At 55.5% G+C, this 18,185-nt stretch overlaps 1 protein-coding gene across 2 annotated transcripts; it reads left to right on the forward strand.

The window, feature by feature from the left end:
- Positions 1–877: 877 nt before the first annotated feature.
- LOC141471372 (dual specificity protein phosphatase 22-A-like) lies at positions 878–16,413 on the forward strand. 2 transcript variants are annotated; one of them, XM_074157884.1, is made up of 7 exons: positions 878–947; positions 2,574–2,607; positions 3,231–3,313; positions 6,179–6,228; positions 9,819–9,893; positions 10,346–10,517; positions 15,024–16,413. In XM_074157884.1, the coding sequence occupies exons 1-7, from the start codon at positions 927–929 to the stop codon at positions 15,228–15,230; spliced, it is 642 nt and encodes a 213-aa protein (XP_074013985.1). In that variant the 5' UTR covers positions 878–926; the 3' UTR covers positions 15,231–16,413. The 2 variants fall into 2 exon arrangements, with proteins under 2 accessions (XP_074013985.1, XP_074013984.1); XM_074157883.1 differs by lacking the exons at positions 878–947; positions 2,574–2,607 and having other exon boundaries at positions 3,149–3,313.
- The last annotated feature ends 1,772 nt before the right edge of the window (positions 16,414–18,185 follow it).

The following is an 18,185-nucleotide window of genomic DNA, read 5'->3' on the forward strand; positions in this document are numbered from 1 at the left end:
GAAAGTTTTTACCGTGAGATGATTTGGTGGGAGTCGAGCGATGAGCTCCCCTTCCTGCATCTGGAACGTCCCCAGGTGAAACGTTTGTCTCCTGAGTGCTGAGGAGGATGCCAGGAGGGTGACAGAGTCCGGGACTGGCGATGGCTGTGGAGTTCCCTGCTCTGCTCGTGCCCCGGGGCAGGCTGATGGCACCCAGCTGGGAGGGGGACTGTGGGATGCTAGGTGTATCTGCTTTGGAAATTTGGTGTTTTGAAGCATGTGCTGGGATTGCAGTACTGCTTTCCAGCTCCTCTTATCCCCCTTCCCGGAGGGAGGGAAGGGGAGAAGGGTTTATCCCCAGTGCTCCCTCAGCTGCACATCGCTCATGCCACGCTCTAGTTTTTGAGGTAAGTGCGTGCCTTATTCTGAATCCTGCTCTTGTTGCTGTGACTGGGAGGAATTGGCATGAACGGGAGAAAAACCCTGCTGAGTGCAGGGCTTGTACCAGCCTGCAGCATCCCAGAGTGAAGCCCAGTGAGCATCGCTGGGACGAGGGAGTTGTTTTTCCCAGGCGTCCTCCTCTTCACCCTCCCCAAAAGGCTGCGAAAGCCCCAGGGAGGCTGGGAGAGAAACCTGAGCCTCGCCGCACCCCCAGATCCTTATTTCATCCTCCCCTGCCCGGCACCAGCCACTCTCCTCTGTCCCCTTCACCCAGCGGCAGAGACCTGCCGGAACAGCCTGCTGCTGGTAAGTGAGCTGAGTTTGCTAGGGCTCTGCACGTTCCCTTCTGGCACGCGTTCTCCCTTCCTCCTGCCCTTGGCAGAGGGATGCGCTGTTGGATGGGGAGCAGATCTCACCATCCTGTCTGGGATTTTGGGGTGTTTATTTGCAGATAGCCTTGGATACTGAGAAGCCACCTGATTCCTGACCCTGGGGAGAGAAAAACCATGGGGAGTGGAATGAGCAAGGTACTGGGTGATGGTGGCGTGGTGGCCAGCATGCCCTCCTTGGGCAGGACCTTTCTCCTGCAGGTCAGGGGCATGCTTGTTCCCAGATCACCACAATGCCTTAAATACAACCGTTTGCATCTTCCCTTTCTCATTCCCCTTTGAAACTTCAAGCACTTAAGAAAGGGAATTAAGAAAGCAAACAGCCATCCCTAGATTTATATCCGGGGTGATGAGCTAAGTGCCTGCGGGTGTTAGAAAAGTGGCAGCTGGCTTTAGATGCTGGTCTCTTGGGCGGTGAGGCTGTGGCATTAGCATCTTCGGGGCTGACAGGGGTCCCTGCAGGGAAATTTCCTCCCCTTGCCACCCCTCGGGCCGTGTCTGTGCCTGGCAGCCACCCGCTGCGAGGGGAGAAGTGGGATTTTACTGCTGCTTGTTGCTCAGCTGAACTCCAGGGCTGGCAGAGGGGATTGAATTCTGTTTGTATCCTTAAATAACCGCTTGGTATGTGCATTATCCAGTTTAAAATTAGACTCTGGGACAGCAACGGAGAGACCAGATCAGGGCAAACTCTCTCTGAGTGGCTCTGGTGTGATTTAACACTGGGGTTTCACCGCCTGTGGATGCAGCCTGACCTGCAAAGTGGCTTTTACAGCCTCTCTGGTTCCACCAAGACCTCTTGGGGAGCCCGGGCTGCCTTTGCTGGGGGCTGGGTTGGTGCAGACACATTTGTGTCGCGGGATCTGGCTTTGACTTGATGAGACACAGGGCTCAGCATCCCCCTTCCAGCAGTAACAGCTTGTGTTGGGCAAAGATGTTCACTGAATCCAGGTGTTTGCACCCCAGGAGCGGGCTGGGGTTCAGCTGAATGGTAGAGGTGGGCTGGATGTCACCCAGAGCTGTTGAAAACCCTTCCTACAGCCTCTCAAAGCAGATGTCTTCTGCCAGATGAGTGCAACTGGGAACTAGCTCTTCCTTTCTGTGCCCCTGGAAACCACTCTGGCAGGCTCTTACACCCCATAAATGCTCTGAGCTGCCCCCTTTTCTTCTTCATAACCCTGCAACAGCGAGTTGGAGACCAAATTTGCACACTTGATGTCATTTGCTGCAACATCCTGGCCAGAAAAAATACTATAAATAGCCTGTGCTTTTGCCAGTCTCTCCCCAGCTGGCGGAGACAACCTTTGAAACTATTTGCAAGAGGTGGTTGCTATAGAACAGCAAAACAAAACCGAGCTGCAGCGGGGCTGGCCTGCCTCTGGGAGCCATGGAGGTGGAGGGAGGTCCCTGCTGGAGCCCCATCTTGAAGGAGGAGGCTGGGATGGGCTGAGCTGTTTGGGGAATCCAGCCCCCAGCCTTTCTGATAGCAATAGGACGACATGCAAGCCCCTTCTGCTTATGTGCTGAGTTTTCCTGAGCTCTGCGCGCCTGGAGGAGGTTTGGGCTGGTGGTTTGAGTGGGCTCAGCTTTTGTTGTTCGTTAATGAAGATGGTTCATTGATTAGGTACTTGGTTTATCATTGCTTGGGGAGTGTGGAGCCAGATGCCCTGGTCCTACTGGACACATGCAGCTTGATCCTCCTGCCACATCAGGTGCACGTTGTGCCTGGTGCCATCTGAAATCTCTCTCCTTTTTGTCACCTTCCAGATTGTCAAAGGCCTCTACCTCGGGAACGTCCGTGGTGAGTCCCTTTCCCTGCTCCCTGGGCAACCAGCAGGGCTGGAGGAGCCTCTCTCCTTGGTTGCTCCCTGTGCCTGCTCCCCACTGGGGACCTCAGCATCTTCCAGAGATCCAAAGCCCCCCAAAAGCCCCGTGCCATTTGCATGTGGGCCCCGTGCAGCTCTAGCTGAGGAAAGGGACATCTGGAAGGAGCTGAGGTCAACAGCCATGCTGGAGCACCAGGGAAGCCCTGGCATGGCTGGAAACCTCCCTGTGTTTGCTGAGACAATATTTACAGTGGGCCAATACCTGGCTTTCTCGCTGGGGCCATGGGGAGGAGGTCAAAGCTTGGGTTTCACCCAACAGCGAGGACACAACAGCCTTTTCCAAATTAGCAGTTTCTGATGCTGGGAGTGGTTTTAAGAGCCTGCTGAACACTCAGTGCATCCAAGGGGGATTTTGCTTTGAGGGGGGTGTGTCGCGATGCCTGGTCTCCCTTCCTGCATCATGTGGGGTGAGAAGCAGCGGGAAGGGCTGGCATAGGGGTCAAGGGACTGGGGGTGATGGATATGGGCTGCTGGTGGATGCTTGGCCCAGCAGATCTCCCAAGAGGGCAGGTGACTGACGTGCTGCCTCTTCGTCCAGACTCTGAGGACCGGGAAAACCTGCTGAGGAACGGGGTGACGCACATCCTCTCTGTCCACAACAGGGCCAAGCCGGTGCTGGAGGTGAGCACCCCGGCAGGGGGAGGGTCTGGGGGGACCACCGCGAGGGACAGGGGCTGGGAAGGTGCAGGTGGGACACGCTATTCTCCTGGTGTGGGAGCAGAGAGGGGAGAAGCAAGGCTGGGTTTGCTCCGTTTGCACCATGCGATGCTGAGCTGCACCCAAAGAGGCTCAGCGCTGGCTTTCGGAGGGGAGAGGAGGGGATGTTTTGGGGAGCACGGCCCACCCCCTGGGTGGTTTTCAGGGCGAAGGTGTGGGGCCAGGACCCGGCGGGGCGCCCGGTGCTGCCGCGGGGAGAACCGCGAGAGGGCGGCGGCATCCCGCGGATGGCGGCGCCGGGGCCGCCTCCAGCCCCGACGGGAGGGAGGGGCACAGCGGCACCCGGAGCAACACCCCGCCTCCAGGACAGGGGTCCCGGGCCGCCTTGGCTTTGCCTGCGTCGTCCCCTCACCCCTCACGGACCCCGGAGCGCTGCGGACCCCTCGGGCTGTGGGTGGGGAAACTGAGGCAGGAAGGAGCTGCCCGGTGGGTTGACGCCGGAGGGGATGGCCAGGTCTTTTGAGCACAAATCCTGCCTGTATGGACCTCTGGGCCGGGTGGAGCCTGCAGCAGGGTGAAAACCTCCCTTACGAGGAAAGGCTCAAAGAGCTGGGGCTCTTTAACCTGGAGAAGAGAAGGCTGAGGGGAGACCTTATTTATGTTTACAAGTACCTAAAGGGTGGGTTGAAGTGTGGAGCCGGACTCTTTTCAGTGGTTCCCAGCGATAGGACGAGGGGTAACGGGCACAAGCTGGAACATGGGAAGTTCCATTCAAATATGAGGAAGAACTTCTTTACAGTGAGGGTGACAGAGCCCTGGAACAGGCTGCCCAGGGAGGTTGTGGAGTCCCCTTCTCTGGAGATCTTCAAGACCCACCTGGATGCAGTCCTGAGTAATGTGCTCTGGGCAACCCTGCTTTAGCAGGGGAGTTGGACTAGATGATCTCTAGAGGTCCCTTCCAACTCTGACAATTCCGTGATTCCGTGAATAGTCCCATGCAGGGGATGCTCGGGCCGTGCTGCTCATCTCACAGCCGGTAGCCGCATGTAACTTGCGCTTCATCCTAGTGCCGGACCCGCTGCCAGCTCCCAAATCCTGCGGTGCTGCAGATGGTGACGGAGACTGCTTGGACCCCTCATTCTTTGGGGCCACGATGGGCAGGGAGCCTCAGCAAAACACCAGCTCGAGCCTTTTCTGCACTAAGGCATTGGGTAACATGGAGAGGGGAGAGAGAGAAGGAAGGAGGGTGCATAAAATGGGTGCAGAGAAACGGCTGGTGGCTGGAGAAGGGGCAGCAGCTGGGGCTGGAGGGGCTCAGGGCACGGCCAGACGGGTAGTAAACCACACGGCGATCTTACAACATGGAGCAAGCCACCAGGCTGGTGGAAAGGGGAACCGGAAAGGCATGGTGGGTTGAGCAATGTGTCAATCACAGCCCTGGGTTGGGAACCGCAAACCCCAGCACCAGTCCCATGCGTGGCCCAGTTCCCCGAGGTGGGATGGAGACACCCAGCCCCACAGGGAAGGGGAAGCCGCTGGGAGCCTGGCAGTTAATCTGGGATTGGGGTGTAGGTTGGGATTTGGGGAGGCGAGAGGTCACTTCAGCTGCTCCGCTGGTCGGCATGGTGGCTTTGCCAGCACAGTGGCTTTCCTCACCATGGCGAGGTCTGGCTGGAGCCAGGCATGGAGGGTCACAGCCAGGTTTTGAGAAGCCGCAGCCCGTCACGGCTTGTCCCACAAAACCTGCCGGCGTTTGCTTGCTGGTCTCCATGTCCCTGCCTGGTGCATGGTCCCCTTCCACCTGCTGAGCTCCTGCCTGCCCCCACCATCCCCTGCGTGCCAGGGAGCCGCGGTGTGACCAGGGATGTGGATGAGGAACCCACAGGCTCCGTTTCCCTCTCAGCCCCTCCCGCAGTTTCTCCAGGCAGGGAGCAGCTGGCTGGAACACCACGAGGAGCTGGCAAGTGGTACAGCACTGTGGCACCTTGTCCCCATCATTGGAGAGGCTGCAGGATGGCAGGGATGAGTGTGAGACAAGGCTGGGGAGGATGGATGGGACAGAGAGGTGATGCACAGGAAAGCCCACCCGTGCTCATCCTTGCAACATGGGTCTTTCCAGCACGGGAATATCCCTGTGCCCATCCCACTTTGCGCCTTCCCTCCTTAAATAATTGGCTTTTTCTAGCCTCATGATTTGCCCTGGGCTGGAGGGAAGCGAGGGAGGGATGCCACAAGCTGGTGGAAATGGGGCAATCCCTGGCGCTTGGCCGTTTCAGCTCTGGCTGGCAGGATTTCCACCCATTTCGCTAAGAAAGTTAAAAAAAAGCAAACCCTCAGATGAAAAGGATCTAATTTTAACTCGGAACAGGGAGGATCGAGGAAGCGATGCTTTAAAGAAAGGAAAGTAATCTGACCTACGTCAACATGCGGCAGGATGATTTATTGTGTATTAAAAGGACCGGGAGGAAATAACTCATTGATGAGACTGACTTCATCAGTGCGTGTTTGCACATGTCTTCCTGACGGGGCTTGCAAGTTGGGGCCCTAGGAAAGGGGTGGCTCAATTTTGGGGGGGCTCCTGAGCATCGTAGCAGGTTCCCACAGCCTGGCCTCTCCTCTAGGCTGAAATGGGGGAGAAATAGCCCAGGGTGGGATGGATGCAACCTGTCACGGTTCTCCCTATCTGTGGGGAGCAGGGTGATGGCACCCAAAAGTGGATTATGGCTTTCCTTCACCAAAGGGCCAGCTGGGGAGAGGGGAAAAGAGAGAAATGGGAGGTTTTGTGTTTCTCAGAGGTATCTTACTACTGCAACCATCTTTGTATTGCAGGACATGACCTATCTCTGTATCTCAGCCTCGGATTCATCCAGTCAAAACCTGTAAGTTGTTTGCCATCCTTTTGCCTCCCAGCGTCGTGTGTTGGTAGTTGTTGATCAATAAAAGTTCAGATTCTGAAGAACGAAGGTTCGGGTCATTCATGCTGCAAAACGTTGGTATCATGGCTGAGCTTGACAGAAGCTGCGGTTCATTCTCAGGTGGTAAATAGCATTTGTAGGGGTTAAAATTTCTGTGTTTGCAGTCAGGAAATGTCATTTTCCATGAAATTTCAGAATTATTCTACTGGCCAGGGTTGAAAATCAGAACATTAGAAAGACAATGGTTTTTCTTGGTCTTCCAAACATCTTATTGGAAAGAGAAATAGAATATTTATTAAAATCAAAGGGTTTTTTCCCCCTATACAAAGCATAGATACTCATAAGTCTTTTAATGATGTTCTTGAGATGAAGCTGTTGAGAGATGCTGCAAGGAAGCCCCAGGCTTTTATGGGAGATGGTGCTGGGGTGCGATGGGTGCAGGTGCTGCTGGCACTGGGGGTTCACATCACCCTGCTGCTGTGTTGGGCATCCATAAACCGTCTGCTGCAACCAGAAAATGGGTGACTCCGGGGGATTTTTCTCACCAATCAAACCCTAAAAAGGGATCAAAACCTCATGCACAGTGACTGGAGCGAAGCCCGTTGGTAGAGGCGCTGGTTTTCCAGTGTCCTGGGGAGCAGCCGTGCCCGGGGGTGTGATTCTGCTTGCTCATGCTCCCACTGAGCGGAAAGAGAAGCTTTACAAGAAAACCCTGCCTCAGCAAGAACTGGGTTTTTTGGTTGTTATTTTTTCCTCTTCTCCCATTTCTTTGCATTTGTGACATGTCCACTGAAATGAGGAAAAAAAAAAAAGGGGGGGGGGGAGGGAGGAGAGAAAAAAGATTATAAGATTGGCTGCCGGAAGGAAGACTTATTCAAGGAACTATTTTCTGCTTGTCAGTTTATGCCTTGGATTTCACAATCCTGGTGTCCTGCAGAGGAGATGCTTGTGACTCTGGAACTCAGTGGCTCTCAGCATTACCAGGCTCCCTGTCCCAATCCCACGCTTCAAGGCTGAAAAAGCATGTGGAGAGCTTTCCTCTGTCTGACTGCCTGGGTGAAAAACCCCTGTGGAGTGGGTGAGGATGGATGGGATGGCTGAAGCGCTCACCTGCCTCCCTCCAGGATGGGTTGGGAGAGCGATGCTGCGAGCATGGAGTGGGCTGGAGGCTGGCAGCAAGGCATGCTGAGGGAGCTGGAGGCAAAAACATCACGTCCTTGCAAACAAGGTGCATCCTTTCTGGTCCCAGCTCAGGGGCTGAAGTGGAATACTGGGATCTAGGAGAGCCTGGACCTGTGTAGGCAACATGTGCAGGCCCAGGGGGATGCTGTCTGCTCTGCAAAGTAGGTAGGACAAGGCAAAATTGCCCAATCCAAGCTTTAGGCAGGGAAAGCCCTCTCTAAAGGGTGATGCTCTGTTTGCTACAGTGGTCAAGGAGGAGGCACGTCTGTAGCCCACCAGGAGCGATGGACCGACATCTTCTTCTAGGGCCGAGAGGCTCAATATTTTTAGTATGACCGCAGTTTCAGAGATTCCCCCATCTCTCCTCCCCTTCTCGGGCAGCAGAACCCCCTGCTGTTTGTATTCAAATACGCCTTTGGCTGGTTTCTTAGAAGGAGCCCTGCCCTTCCAGGAAAGGGTGAGGATCAACATCCCCTGCAATACCCCGTCCAGGGCAGGGTGAAGAGCATCCCCTTGGATGGGGGGGATAGCAGGGATGGGGGAAGTTTTAGAGGGTTCTGCAGGGAACCCTGGAGGGCTCTCGGGGGAGGATGCGCTGGGAGCGAGCCCTCGGTGAAGGGCACAGGGGGAATAACCCTGCGGTAGCTCGTGCCTTGGCTTCTGAGAAATCAGGAGGGCTGTGCAGGCGGACGCCCACCCCATCATGCGGAAGCAGAGGAAGTCCGGCGCCGGGGCAGAGGTGCTGCCGGCTCCTGCACTCACTGTCCAGTGGCTCTGGTGTGTCTGCACCAGAGGGACCCTTTTCTCCTCCTCCCAAAAAAGCCGGGGATGTGCAGTCAGGGAGTCCGCCAGCAGCCTAAGTTACCCAAAAATCACATTTTCACCCTCAAAACTACCCCAAGGCTTGTTGTGACTGAGGGTGAGCAGGGATGGGCAGTGTTTATTGCAAATATGTGCCGAGAAGACGAATACCTGGCTCGGCATGGACTCTCGGAGATGCCCTCTATCTCTGGGAGGGATTGGCAGTGGCTTCCAGCATCCTGTGCAGTGATGACCAGGAGGGATGCATCCCACTGGAGCCTGCATAGTCCTCCCATGAACACCCACCTCTATCTCATCAGTATGTATGAAGTTATTTTATCCTGTTTTCTAGGTCTCCGTGCCTTCAAAAAGATGGGTGCTGCTCAGGCTCAGAGAGTTGGAGTTTTTCAGTCTGGAGAAGAGGAAGCTCTGAGGAGACCTTATAGCAGCCTTCTAGTATTTGAAGGGGGCCTACAAGAAAGCTGGAGAGGGACTTTTACAAGGGCATGTAGTGATGGGTCGAGGGGTTACAGCTTCAAACTGGAAGTGAGTAGATTTAGATTAGATATTAGGAAAAAATTCTCTACTGTGAGGGTGGTGAGGCACTGGCCCAGGTTCCCCAGAGAAGCTGTGGTTGCTCCATCCCTGGAGGTGCTCAAGGCCAGACTGGATGGGGCTTTGAGCAACCTGGTCTAGTGGGAGGTGTCCCTGCCCATGGCAGGGGGGTTGAAACCAGATGATCTTGGGTCCCTTCCAACCCAAGCCATTCTATGATTCATATGGCTGAGCGTGCAGGTCAGAAGGAGAAAAACACCATAGCATGTTGCTGCTGAGCTGCCAGAAGCCCTGGCTCCCTGACCTGCCCTGTTTTGCTGCAAAACTCGCTGATTAGGGTTAAGGTGCTCCTTCTGCCTTGCTGGAAGTTACTGGTTGTGCTTTCAGGAATGCGGGCAGCCATTTGGGGACAAGCCTGTGTTGTTGTGGGCAGCCCTACCTCCTGACAAGGGCCCCTCTCCATGCCCTCCCTGGGGTGGGAAGGTGCTGGAGAGGCTGCTTGGGGTGAGGAGGGGAGGGAGTTGCACCATTTTGGGACCTGCAGGCAAAATGCCTCAGGAGCCACCTTCTCCTTGCCTTCTTCCCTGCTGGCATCTTTCCCTTGGAGGAAACTGGGTGTGTTTGGCATCATTTGGAAATTATGGATGAGCTGATGGCTCAGGACTACCTCTGACATAGGGATGTGCATATCCCTTGGGCGCAAGATGACACCTTGCCCAGACACTGTCTCCCAGGGGTCCTCCCTGAGCTGGTTTGGCTGATGGCATCACCCTGTTCCTGATTCCTTGGGAGCAGGAAATCCCCTGGAAAATCTCCCAGGTCATTTCCTTCCTGGCAGATGAAGGTCAGCCCCTCTGCCTTCACTGGGCAGAGGAAGGATCGCTGTTCCCACCCTATGCCGCTGGCCCCAGGGTGGTGGGAAGTCCTTGGTGGGGGACACAACTGCTGGTGTGGCCAGGTGCCCTGCAGAGGTGGGCAGCCCTCCCATACTCATCTCCCTGACTCTCTCCTTGCAGGCTGCAGCATTTTAAGGAGTGCATCAAGTTCATCCACGAATGCCGGCTCGGTGGGGGAGGCTGCCTTGTCCATTGGTGAGAGCTATTGCCACCTCCTCGCGTCCCCGGTTCACATCAGTCCTGTGGGAGGTGGGGATGGGCTCCCCAAAAGTGTCCTCAATGTCAAATGTCATTTGTGGTGGGAAGGAAGAAGAGGACAAGACAAGGAACAGTGGGAGGGTGACAGAGGAAGGTCTCCACTGCTGAGACCCATGGGGATGGGTGGTCTGTGCATTGAAAACCTGAGCATCCAAAGAGGTGGGATGGGCTAGAGGAGGGCATAGGGGGAAGCCACCTGCCTGGAGCCACCAGCAGTAGCTCCCTGTCCATGCGGCTCCTTATCCCCACCCAACCCATTGCCAGAGAGCCCTGCCAGCACCCCAGCGAGAAGGGGTGCCCATGGGAAGATGTGTCCCTTTCTGTGGGGCCACACCAGGCTTCGTGGTGGGAATACCTCTACCTGACACTGCTGCTTCATGCTGTGCCAGCCTGGCTGGGGTCTCCCGCAGCACCACCATCCTGGTGGCTTACCTCATGACGGTGACCGAGCTCGGCTGGGAGGGCTGCCTGGCTGCCACCAAGGCCGTGCGGTCCTACGTCAGCCCCAACTTTGGCTTCCAGCAGCAACTGCAGGAGTACGAGGCAACCTTGCTGCAGGAGGTACGTCCCGCGCCAATGTCCCCTTATATATGTGTCTGCAAACACGCACGGCTCTTTTGCATGCAGCTCACGGCAGGGACAAGCTGTTTGCCCGAGCTGGCCTTTGGGCATGCTATTTATTACCTGGGGATTTTGGGTTTTGCATGCAACAACAAAAAAAAAAAGAAAATTTTTAAAAAAAAAAGAAAAAAAGAAAAAAAAAGTAGTGCCTAGACATTATGCGAGCGCACTTAAAAAAGCTCTTTAAAACCCCGGTGCTTTTCTCGAGAGTTCAGTTAGGACATGGTGGGAGGGACAGGGGAGCATCAAGTCCCCTGGGAGCCCCAGGAAGGGCTCTGGGCCGGTTCCCAGGAATGCAGTGCAGCGGGAGCTGGAGGCGGAAAGGGGGAGAGGAGAGGGAGGAAGGTTCTTGCGAGCAGCTTTGGGATGCCTGGGTGTGCTCTGATCTGGCAGGGCTTCTTCTGACAGCATGTCCCCTGCTCTTAGAGGCAGGGGACAGAGAGAAGCAAGTGTTGATGGAGAAACTGTTCTCTTTCCTCCCCAAAATGATGTGGAACAGCAGGTTTTAGGAGAGCAGAAGCCCTGGCTGGGTGGGTTCCCATCCTGTGCAAGGGAGGGATGTTGTTGTAGCTGAGCCGAGCCAGATGCCGGCAGCTGGGAGCGACAGCGGCACATTTACTCGGGAGAGCACTGGTTGCAGAGATCAGAGCTGCACTTTTGACCCGGAAAGCCTTCAAAAGCAAAGGGAAATGCATTGAAAAGCACAGCTCCCACCCCGATGCCCTCCTGTCTCCCACACCAAACCCTGCTCCTCTGCCCAGCCCCGGGCTCTTCAGTGAAGGACCAGGATCCCAAACTGCCCCGGGAGGACACATAAACCACAGCTGGACCTCTTCAAGGGAAAAGTAACCCACAACTCGGCATGCACAAGGCATCTCGCAGCTCACATCACCCCTAGACTTGGTCCCATCCCTGGAGGTGAAGCCCCCCCCATCTGTTGTAGCCACGAACATTGTGCAGCGGTCCCATGGCAAACAGTGGCAGAGACCCGGTGGTCCCTCTGGCCACACTGAGGGGTTCAAGGGGATTTCTCTCCTCCCAGGAGAGGGAGGGACAGCATGTGACATTGGCCCAAATGTCAGCCTCTTCCCTGCTGCTGAGTTCCCTTCCCTGGGTGCCAGAGGGAGCGGGCAGGCACTGTCACATGGGGGACGCCAGCCTGCCCCGTTATCACCAGCTTGCAAAAACACCCACGGAGGAGGGTGAAAATGGTCCAAGGGGTTACAAAACACCCAGGGTGCTGGAGATTCCCTGCGGGGCTTCCCCTGCCTGGGCCAGCTCTCCCCAACGCTTCCCACGCTCTGGCTGTGTCCCTGCACAGACCATGAGGCGGCGTTGCTGTGCCCCCCTCCTCCATCCGAGCTATTCCTCCTGCTCCCCAAAATCCAGGCTGGGCTCAGCAGATGCTGGACTTTCTTCCCTTTCCCATAAATGCTGCTTTTTCATCACCTCGAAGTTTTGCTGGGGGCTTTGCCAGCATTTCCCTGAAAATATCAAAGGCAGAGCCAAGGGTGGAGGCGTTTGGATGTGTTCTTTTTCTGAGCTGTGGGCCTTAGCAAGAGCTGCCTTTTTACTCGAAACATCCTGCTTTCCCTGCGATTGCTGCATCAGGGAGGGAAGCTCCGGGTGGCCCTAGTGGGTGGACTGATGCTAGCATGGTCCCGGGGGCAAAGGCTGGGTGCTGGAGCGGGGAGTGCTCTGGCATTACTCACCTGCAGCTTCATTTGAAGAAGGGGAAGAGCCAGGATGGATGCTCCAGCCTGACCGGCGATGCGCTGCTCCCAGCTCGCCCCTGCACCTTCCACCTTTGCAAGAGGAAGGGACTTGCAGGCAGGTCAGCCGAGGTGGATGGTTGGGGGTCCCGCAGGGCAGTGGGCACCATAGGCATGTTCCTGTGTGGCCAGGAGCCCATGGGACCTGATGCTGCATAGATCCTGCACCTTGCTTCATGCCAAGCAGCAGTTGGCTTCTGTACCTTGGCTGTGGGAGGCCGCTCCTTGTTCCCCTTTGTGGCTTTGGGGTGATGTTCTGTGTGTAGGCAGGATGCAGGAGCAAGGGAGCTTCAGCTCTTGCTGAGGATAGAAAAGACGTTAAATTTCCCCATTTAGCCCCGCTGTCATCCCAGCAGGCAGCAATTTGGAAATGCAGTGCTCGGGAGCAGACATGGATGAGGGCTGGACAGGCTGCTCGGGACGAAAAGCCTCATTTCTTTTTGGCTAAAATCTGCGAGGAACAGGTCAGACCTCCTGGGGACCTCCTTCCCAGGGCTGTAGGCGAGCATCCCTCGGTGCCTCAGTTTCCTCGATCCGGAGCAGGTACCTCTGATGGGACCCTGGGATGCAGAAATGGCGAAGATGCTCTCTGGGTCTGGACAGCTGGCCCCTCGCTACAGGAAGCTCGCCTCAAGCATGCAGCTGTGGTTTCGAGCTGGCAAATGGTGTTTATCAGGGCTAGAGGGATAAAGAAGGAAGGAAGGGACCAAGAGCAGCAGCAGGATGATGGGTAAGGTTAGAAAAGGAAGTAAGAGAGCTCAGAGAAGACAGTGTGGATGTGAGAGATGGCACAGATGGGCATTCAGGTGATGGACCTGTCACCCCTTGCCCCAGGGTCCCCCCCTGTGGTGATGCCACACTGCGGCTGGGCTGCCTTACCCCTCTGGTGCCATCCCAGATGGGATGGGTACTCCGGGCCCCGGGAGAGAGGAGGAGGGCAGTGGGTTAGTGGTCAGCGCTGGAGGAAACGGGCTGTAACCACTTCTTGCTCTGGCTTTAAAAGGAAACGCCTGGCAGCAGCAGCAGGGTGCTTCCCCCAGCCTCCCGTCGGCTCCTTCCCTCCTTCACTGGATGGTGGGAGCCAGCTCTGAGGCTGGGCGGTGGGTGCCAGGCTGGTCTCCCCATGGAGTTTCATCCTTCCGTATGGTTTGCATTGGAGGGATGTTCTCCCCATGAGCAGGGGATGCTTGTCCCAAATCATGTCTCAAATCTTTTGAGACTCACTTCCCAGGGTTTTTTTTTAGCAAGGAAATCAAACCTGGCTCTCGGGGTCCACCCTGAACCTAGGGTGTTCCTGCTTGCAGGCAGCAAGTGTGCAGAAGCTGTGGTGAGTCCTGCTGTCCGAGGGAGTGGATTCGGGGAATCCAGACATTCCCAGTGGAAATCCCCTCTGCCCGAGCTGACTTTCCCCAACTGCGGGAGGGGGGATGCCACCAGGGTCGTTCTCAGACTTTAGTCTCTTGTGGCTCATGGTCCCAGCATGTGTGGCAGCCCCGGGGAGGACAGGGCTGAACTGCCTGTCCTGCTGTCTTGCATCCATGAATTTGGTGCCTTCTGGCCGTGGGGTGCATCTTGCCCTGGGGGTGCCAAAGCTGGGCAGCTTGTGGGGGCTGCCTGCCCTCTCTCTCTGGTTCCCCTGGCTGCACCCCATGCTCATCCCAGTGCTACCCTGTGCTGGGGATCCGATGCTTGGTCCCTTTCTGGACCCTTTACACCCCCAGGTTTTGCATTCCCGACTCCGTGCCCTCCATCCTTTTTTGTAAGGAGTTTGGTGACTGCTGGACGTGCTTCTACCTCTCATCCCAGTAAGTCCTGCTTGCTGGAGCAGCTGGTTCCCAGTTATTTTGGAAGGCGGTGAAGCCCTGCCCGCTCCCGGTGAGCACCGGGCAGCTGGCACAGGCAGAGCTGCCCATTCCTGCCCACGCTCTCGGGTGCTGCAGTCTGGGCCCTTCTGGGGCCGTTTCTCATCCCAGTGGTAGCGGGAAGCACTTCTATGGACCGTCTCTCGCTTGCCAGCCACCTCCGGACCTCAGCCTGCTGCCAGCTGGCCCCCGGCCACCGGCACGCTCCTGCTGCCGGAGCAGCCTTTGCTGCAGTGATGTGGGGGGGATGAGAGGCACCCCCCGACTGCCCAGCGGTGAGCAGGATGCTCTGCAAACAAACCTGCCTCAGCATGCAAGAGCTGACACGGCCGTGCAGCTTGTGGCAGCGAGTCCAGCCTGTTCCCGCGCTGCCACGGCAGGGAGAAAGCGTGGGGAAGCTTTTCTTACGAGAATTTGGGCACACAAGGAACAGCAGCAGCTTCTTGGCAATGGAAAGTAAATAAAGCTGCCGTCCCAGCTGCAGCCAGCATGAGAAGCTGAGGATGCTGCCAGATCTCCGGGTCCATCTGCAGCGGGCTGAGGATGCAGGGAGCGCTTAGTCAGGGGGAAACGTTGCATCTCCAGTACTACGTGGTCATGTCGCCTGGTGTGTGAGCTCCTGCACAACCGGGACCATTCTGTGTGCTGGCTGTGGCTGGAGTTCACCTGGGCTCACCTAGGGCTTTGGCTGGGATGCAGTGGGCATTGCCCCTGCTCCGCTTGCTTGCTGTTGTAAGTCCCGGCTCTCAAGCTGGGGGTGTCTCATCCCACTGGGGTGACCCTGACAACCTCTTTTGGCTTTGTCCTGGTAGTACCGCACCTGGATCCGCCGTGACTATGGCAGGAACCCGTTCAAGGACCAGGAGGAGCTGGAGTGTTTGCTGGCTCAGCAGGAGCAGAGGCAGAAGGAACAGCAGCTGGGGAGCAGGGATTGCTCCTGGCTCCACTCTCCGGCTCCCACTTACCGGCTCCCCTACCAGGCAGGTGGCACCGGTGGAAGCAGATGGATGAACAGATAAGCAGCCGGCTGCTCGCAGGCAGACATTGGCCCTGGGGCTTGGAAAACTCTGTATTCCCTTTGCCAAACGCCTGTGGGGATTCATGTCTAGGGCAGAAAGCAGCCAATGCCGACCTCGGCTGTGGGCTTGAGGGTTGGAGCGAGGGAGTCAGGACTCACAGACCCTCCCCTTGGCTGCCAGCTCTGTGTATACCTCTGGGCAAGCCAGTTAACTGATGATAGTGCCTTGCTCTGTCCCACTCCCCCATTAGCCAGTGGATCACGGCCACTTTTCCATCACCCAGGGCAGCAGCAAGCCCTGTCCCTCTCTCCAGCAGCGTGGTACCCGGATGTTCCCGTGGCAGGTTGTGGGGATGCCAACGCAGACCTTGGAAAGCCAGGGTGGGATGAGATGGGGAGAGGCCACCTTGTATTCTGCTTTGCAGTGAAGCTGGAGTCCAATGCAGCTTGTGAGGTGGCTCCGAGGAGGGAGGGGTGTGTTCTGGGTGTGAGCCCAGCTGTCACCCCGCGGGATGGGGAGAGGGGCTGGAGATGCCCCTTACCATGCTTGGACTTTCCTGGTCCAGCCTGTCCTTGGCAGATATCTGTCTGGCATTTGCCTTAACCCACCCCCCCAGGGAGGGGGGAAATCCAGCTGTGCTGGAGGCTGCCTGTCCCCACCGCCTCCATCCCTGGAGCCAGAGTGGTTCTGGGTTTCCCCTGCCGCCCCATCTGAATGTCCCTGGTTGCAAAAGCATCCAATTGCTCGGTGTCACTCGGTTGACCCGCAGACCAACTTAGCACCGTCCCTCTCCAACAGCCTCTTTAATACTGAATGATCATGGTTACACTCCTTTTTACATCTCAAACTCATACACCGTGTTTCCAAAGTGTGGCCTCACTGCCTTCCTTTGACAGGACTCCCCACATCCATCCTACAAGGGGGGTCCCAACCCATTGGCACAGTCCTCCTGCGTTCAAACCTGCAAATCTTCCATGCCAGGTTGGCCTTTTGCTGTAAGTACCTTGCCTGGCTTCTCAAAAATATCTGTTCTGCAATCCGTTCTGAGAAAAAAAAAAAAAAAAGAAAAAAAAAGGCAGCTTAAAATATTACTAGGAAATCCCTTAATGAAAATTTCTGGGTACTCTGAGTGTGACAGTACTGGGGGCAACTTGCCTGGCTCCTAATAAAGAGGAGAGTGATTAAAACTGTGAGGCTGGCTGGTCTTCATTTGTGGTGCTCTTGGTGGGAATGGAGGGATGGACTGACATGTTTCTTATTTTCTTGATGAGAACCATCAGCAAAGTTAAAAGTTTTAAAGACTCAATGTTTAGCCATAATGTATAGGATTCTGGGGGGAAAATAATATAATTATGGAGGCTTTCCCCTGTCTTTTTCTGTTGAGAAAAGGGTCCCTTTGGCTGTTATTCTACATGGAGGCACACCACAGTTTGTGCTGGTGGCACATCCTGCATGGGAAAGCGCCCCGAGCAGTTAATGAGATCAAGGACCATAAATGCTGTTGATGGAGTGGACTGGAGGGAAGTTGAGCAAACTGGGTCGATACCGTATTTGAGGCATCTGTTATCACTTTAGGAAGCAGAAAAATGGAACTTGTGCACAGGAAAAAAAGAGAAGAAAGTTGGTTTCTGGTGTTAATAGGAAGTCATCGGAGATGTGTGATAAACAGAGATTAGATTTGCAGGAGCTGTGGTAACCTCCACGGAGCACTGTGATCCCCTCACATGTGCCATCCTGGGTGCAGCGTCCCTTCCCATCCCACGACTGGGCACCCCGAGACTCAGACATTCCCCAAAGAACCACGGCATCAAAGTGGCTGTTACCCCTGGAAAAATCCCCCTGATTTTTGGGAATCACAAGGTATGGTCCCCATAAGTTGCAGCATCACCCACACCTGGCATGAGAGCAACAACTGTTGCCCAAATATCATCTCCTAAACCCAATTTCCCCTGAATTTGAGGGGTGTCCCAGGTAAATATACATATTTTTCCACTCTGGGCTATATCAGTGGGAGCTGTGGTGGCTTTAGGACTTCTGGGCACTGGGAGCCAAGCCCTGAAGCAGGTAAAACCGGGCTGATTTCCACTTCTTTCTACATTGGTAAGAGCTCTGCACGCTTTGCTGCTCAGCTCTCCCAAATGCCCGGTGCCTCTGGCGTGGGGAAAAATCACTCTGCTGAAGTGTGAATGAGCTTCCCGGGGCACTGCTCGCACGCAGGGAAATAGTTTGCAAGAAATTCCCGGCCGCGCTGCCTGCCCCAGAGTGTGTTTCGCATTTTCCCCTTGCCAGCCGCTGGCAGGGCTGCGGGGCACCTCGCTGCTGCCAGCGCTGTCAGCGGCTGAAAAACCCATTTTAAGGCAGTTATTATTTTATCCTCCTCCCGCTGGGATCCCCCTCGCCCCAGGGAACTGAGATTTTGCCTTTCCGGGCTGCCCATGAAGTTGCAGAGCCAAAATGACGCCAGAGCACCCCGCTGGTAGCAGGGTCGCAATTAGCTCATTGGGCTCCAGAGGGGATGGAGAGGCTTGATTTTATGAATCCCCTTTAAAAATATCCTGAATTTGCCAGAATTTATACAAAAGCAACCATTTTTTACTGGGGAGGTCTCTGCCTGGTGTCGGAGGCAGGACCGGTGTGGCGAGGGATGGCGAAGCAAACTCCCCCTGCAAACCTTAACTTGTTTCTTGGTAAGAAAAAAAAAAAAAAGAAATAACCCTCCTAACCACATGTGATTGTTGCAAAAGAGGTTTTTGGCTCTCCCCAAATCTCACAGGGAGGATCTGATTAGGATCAGTCGGGTGTTTAAAAACAAGGACTATTACAGCCGTTATTTATTAGAAATGACAGTAAAGGTTGTGTACCTTAGATCATTATTTTTATTATACCATCTGTGCAGCTCCATACATTTCCCATTTCTCTGTATTACCCACATGGGAGTAATTATGGTTTTCTTCC

Source organism: Numenius arquata, chromosome 13, assembly GCF_964106895.1.
Source record: "Numenius arquata chromosome 13, bNumArq3.hap1.1, whole genome shotgun sequence".
In the NCBI taxonomy this organism is placed as follows: Eukaryota; Metazoa; Chordata; class Aves; order Charadriiformes; family Scolopacidae; genus Numenius; species Numenius arquata.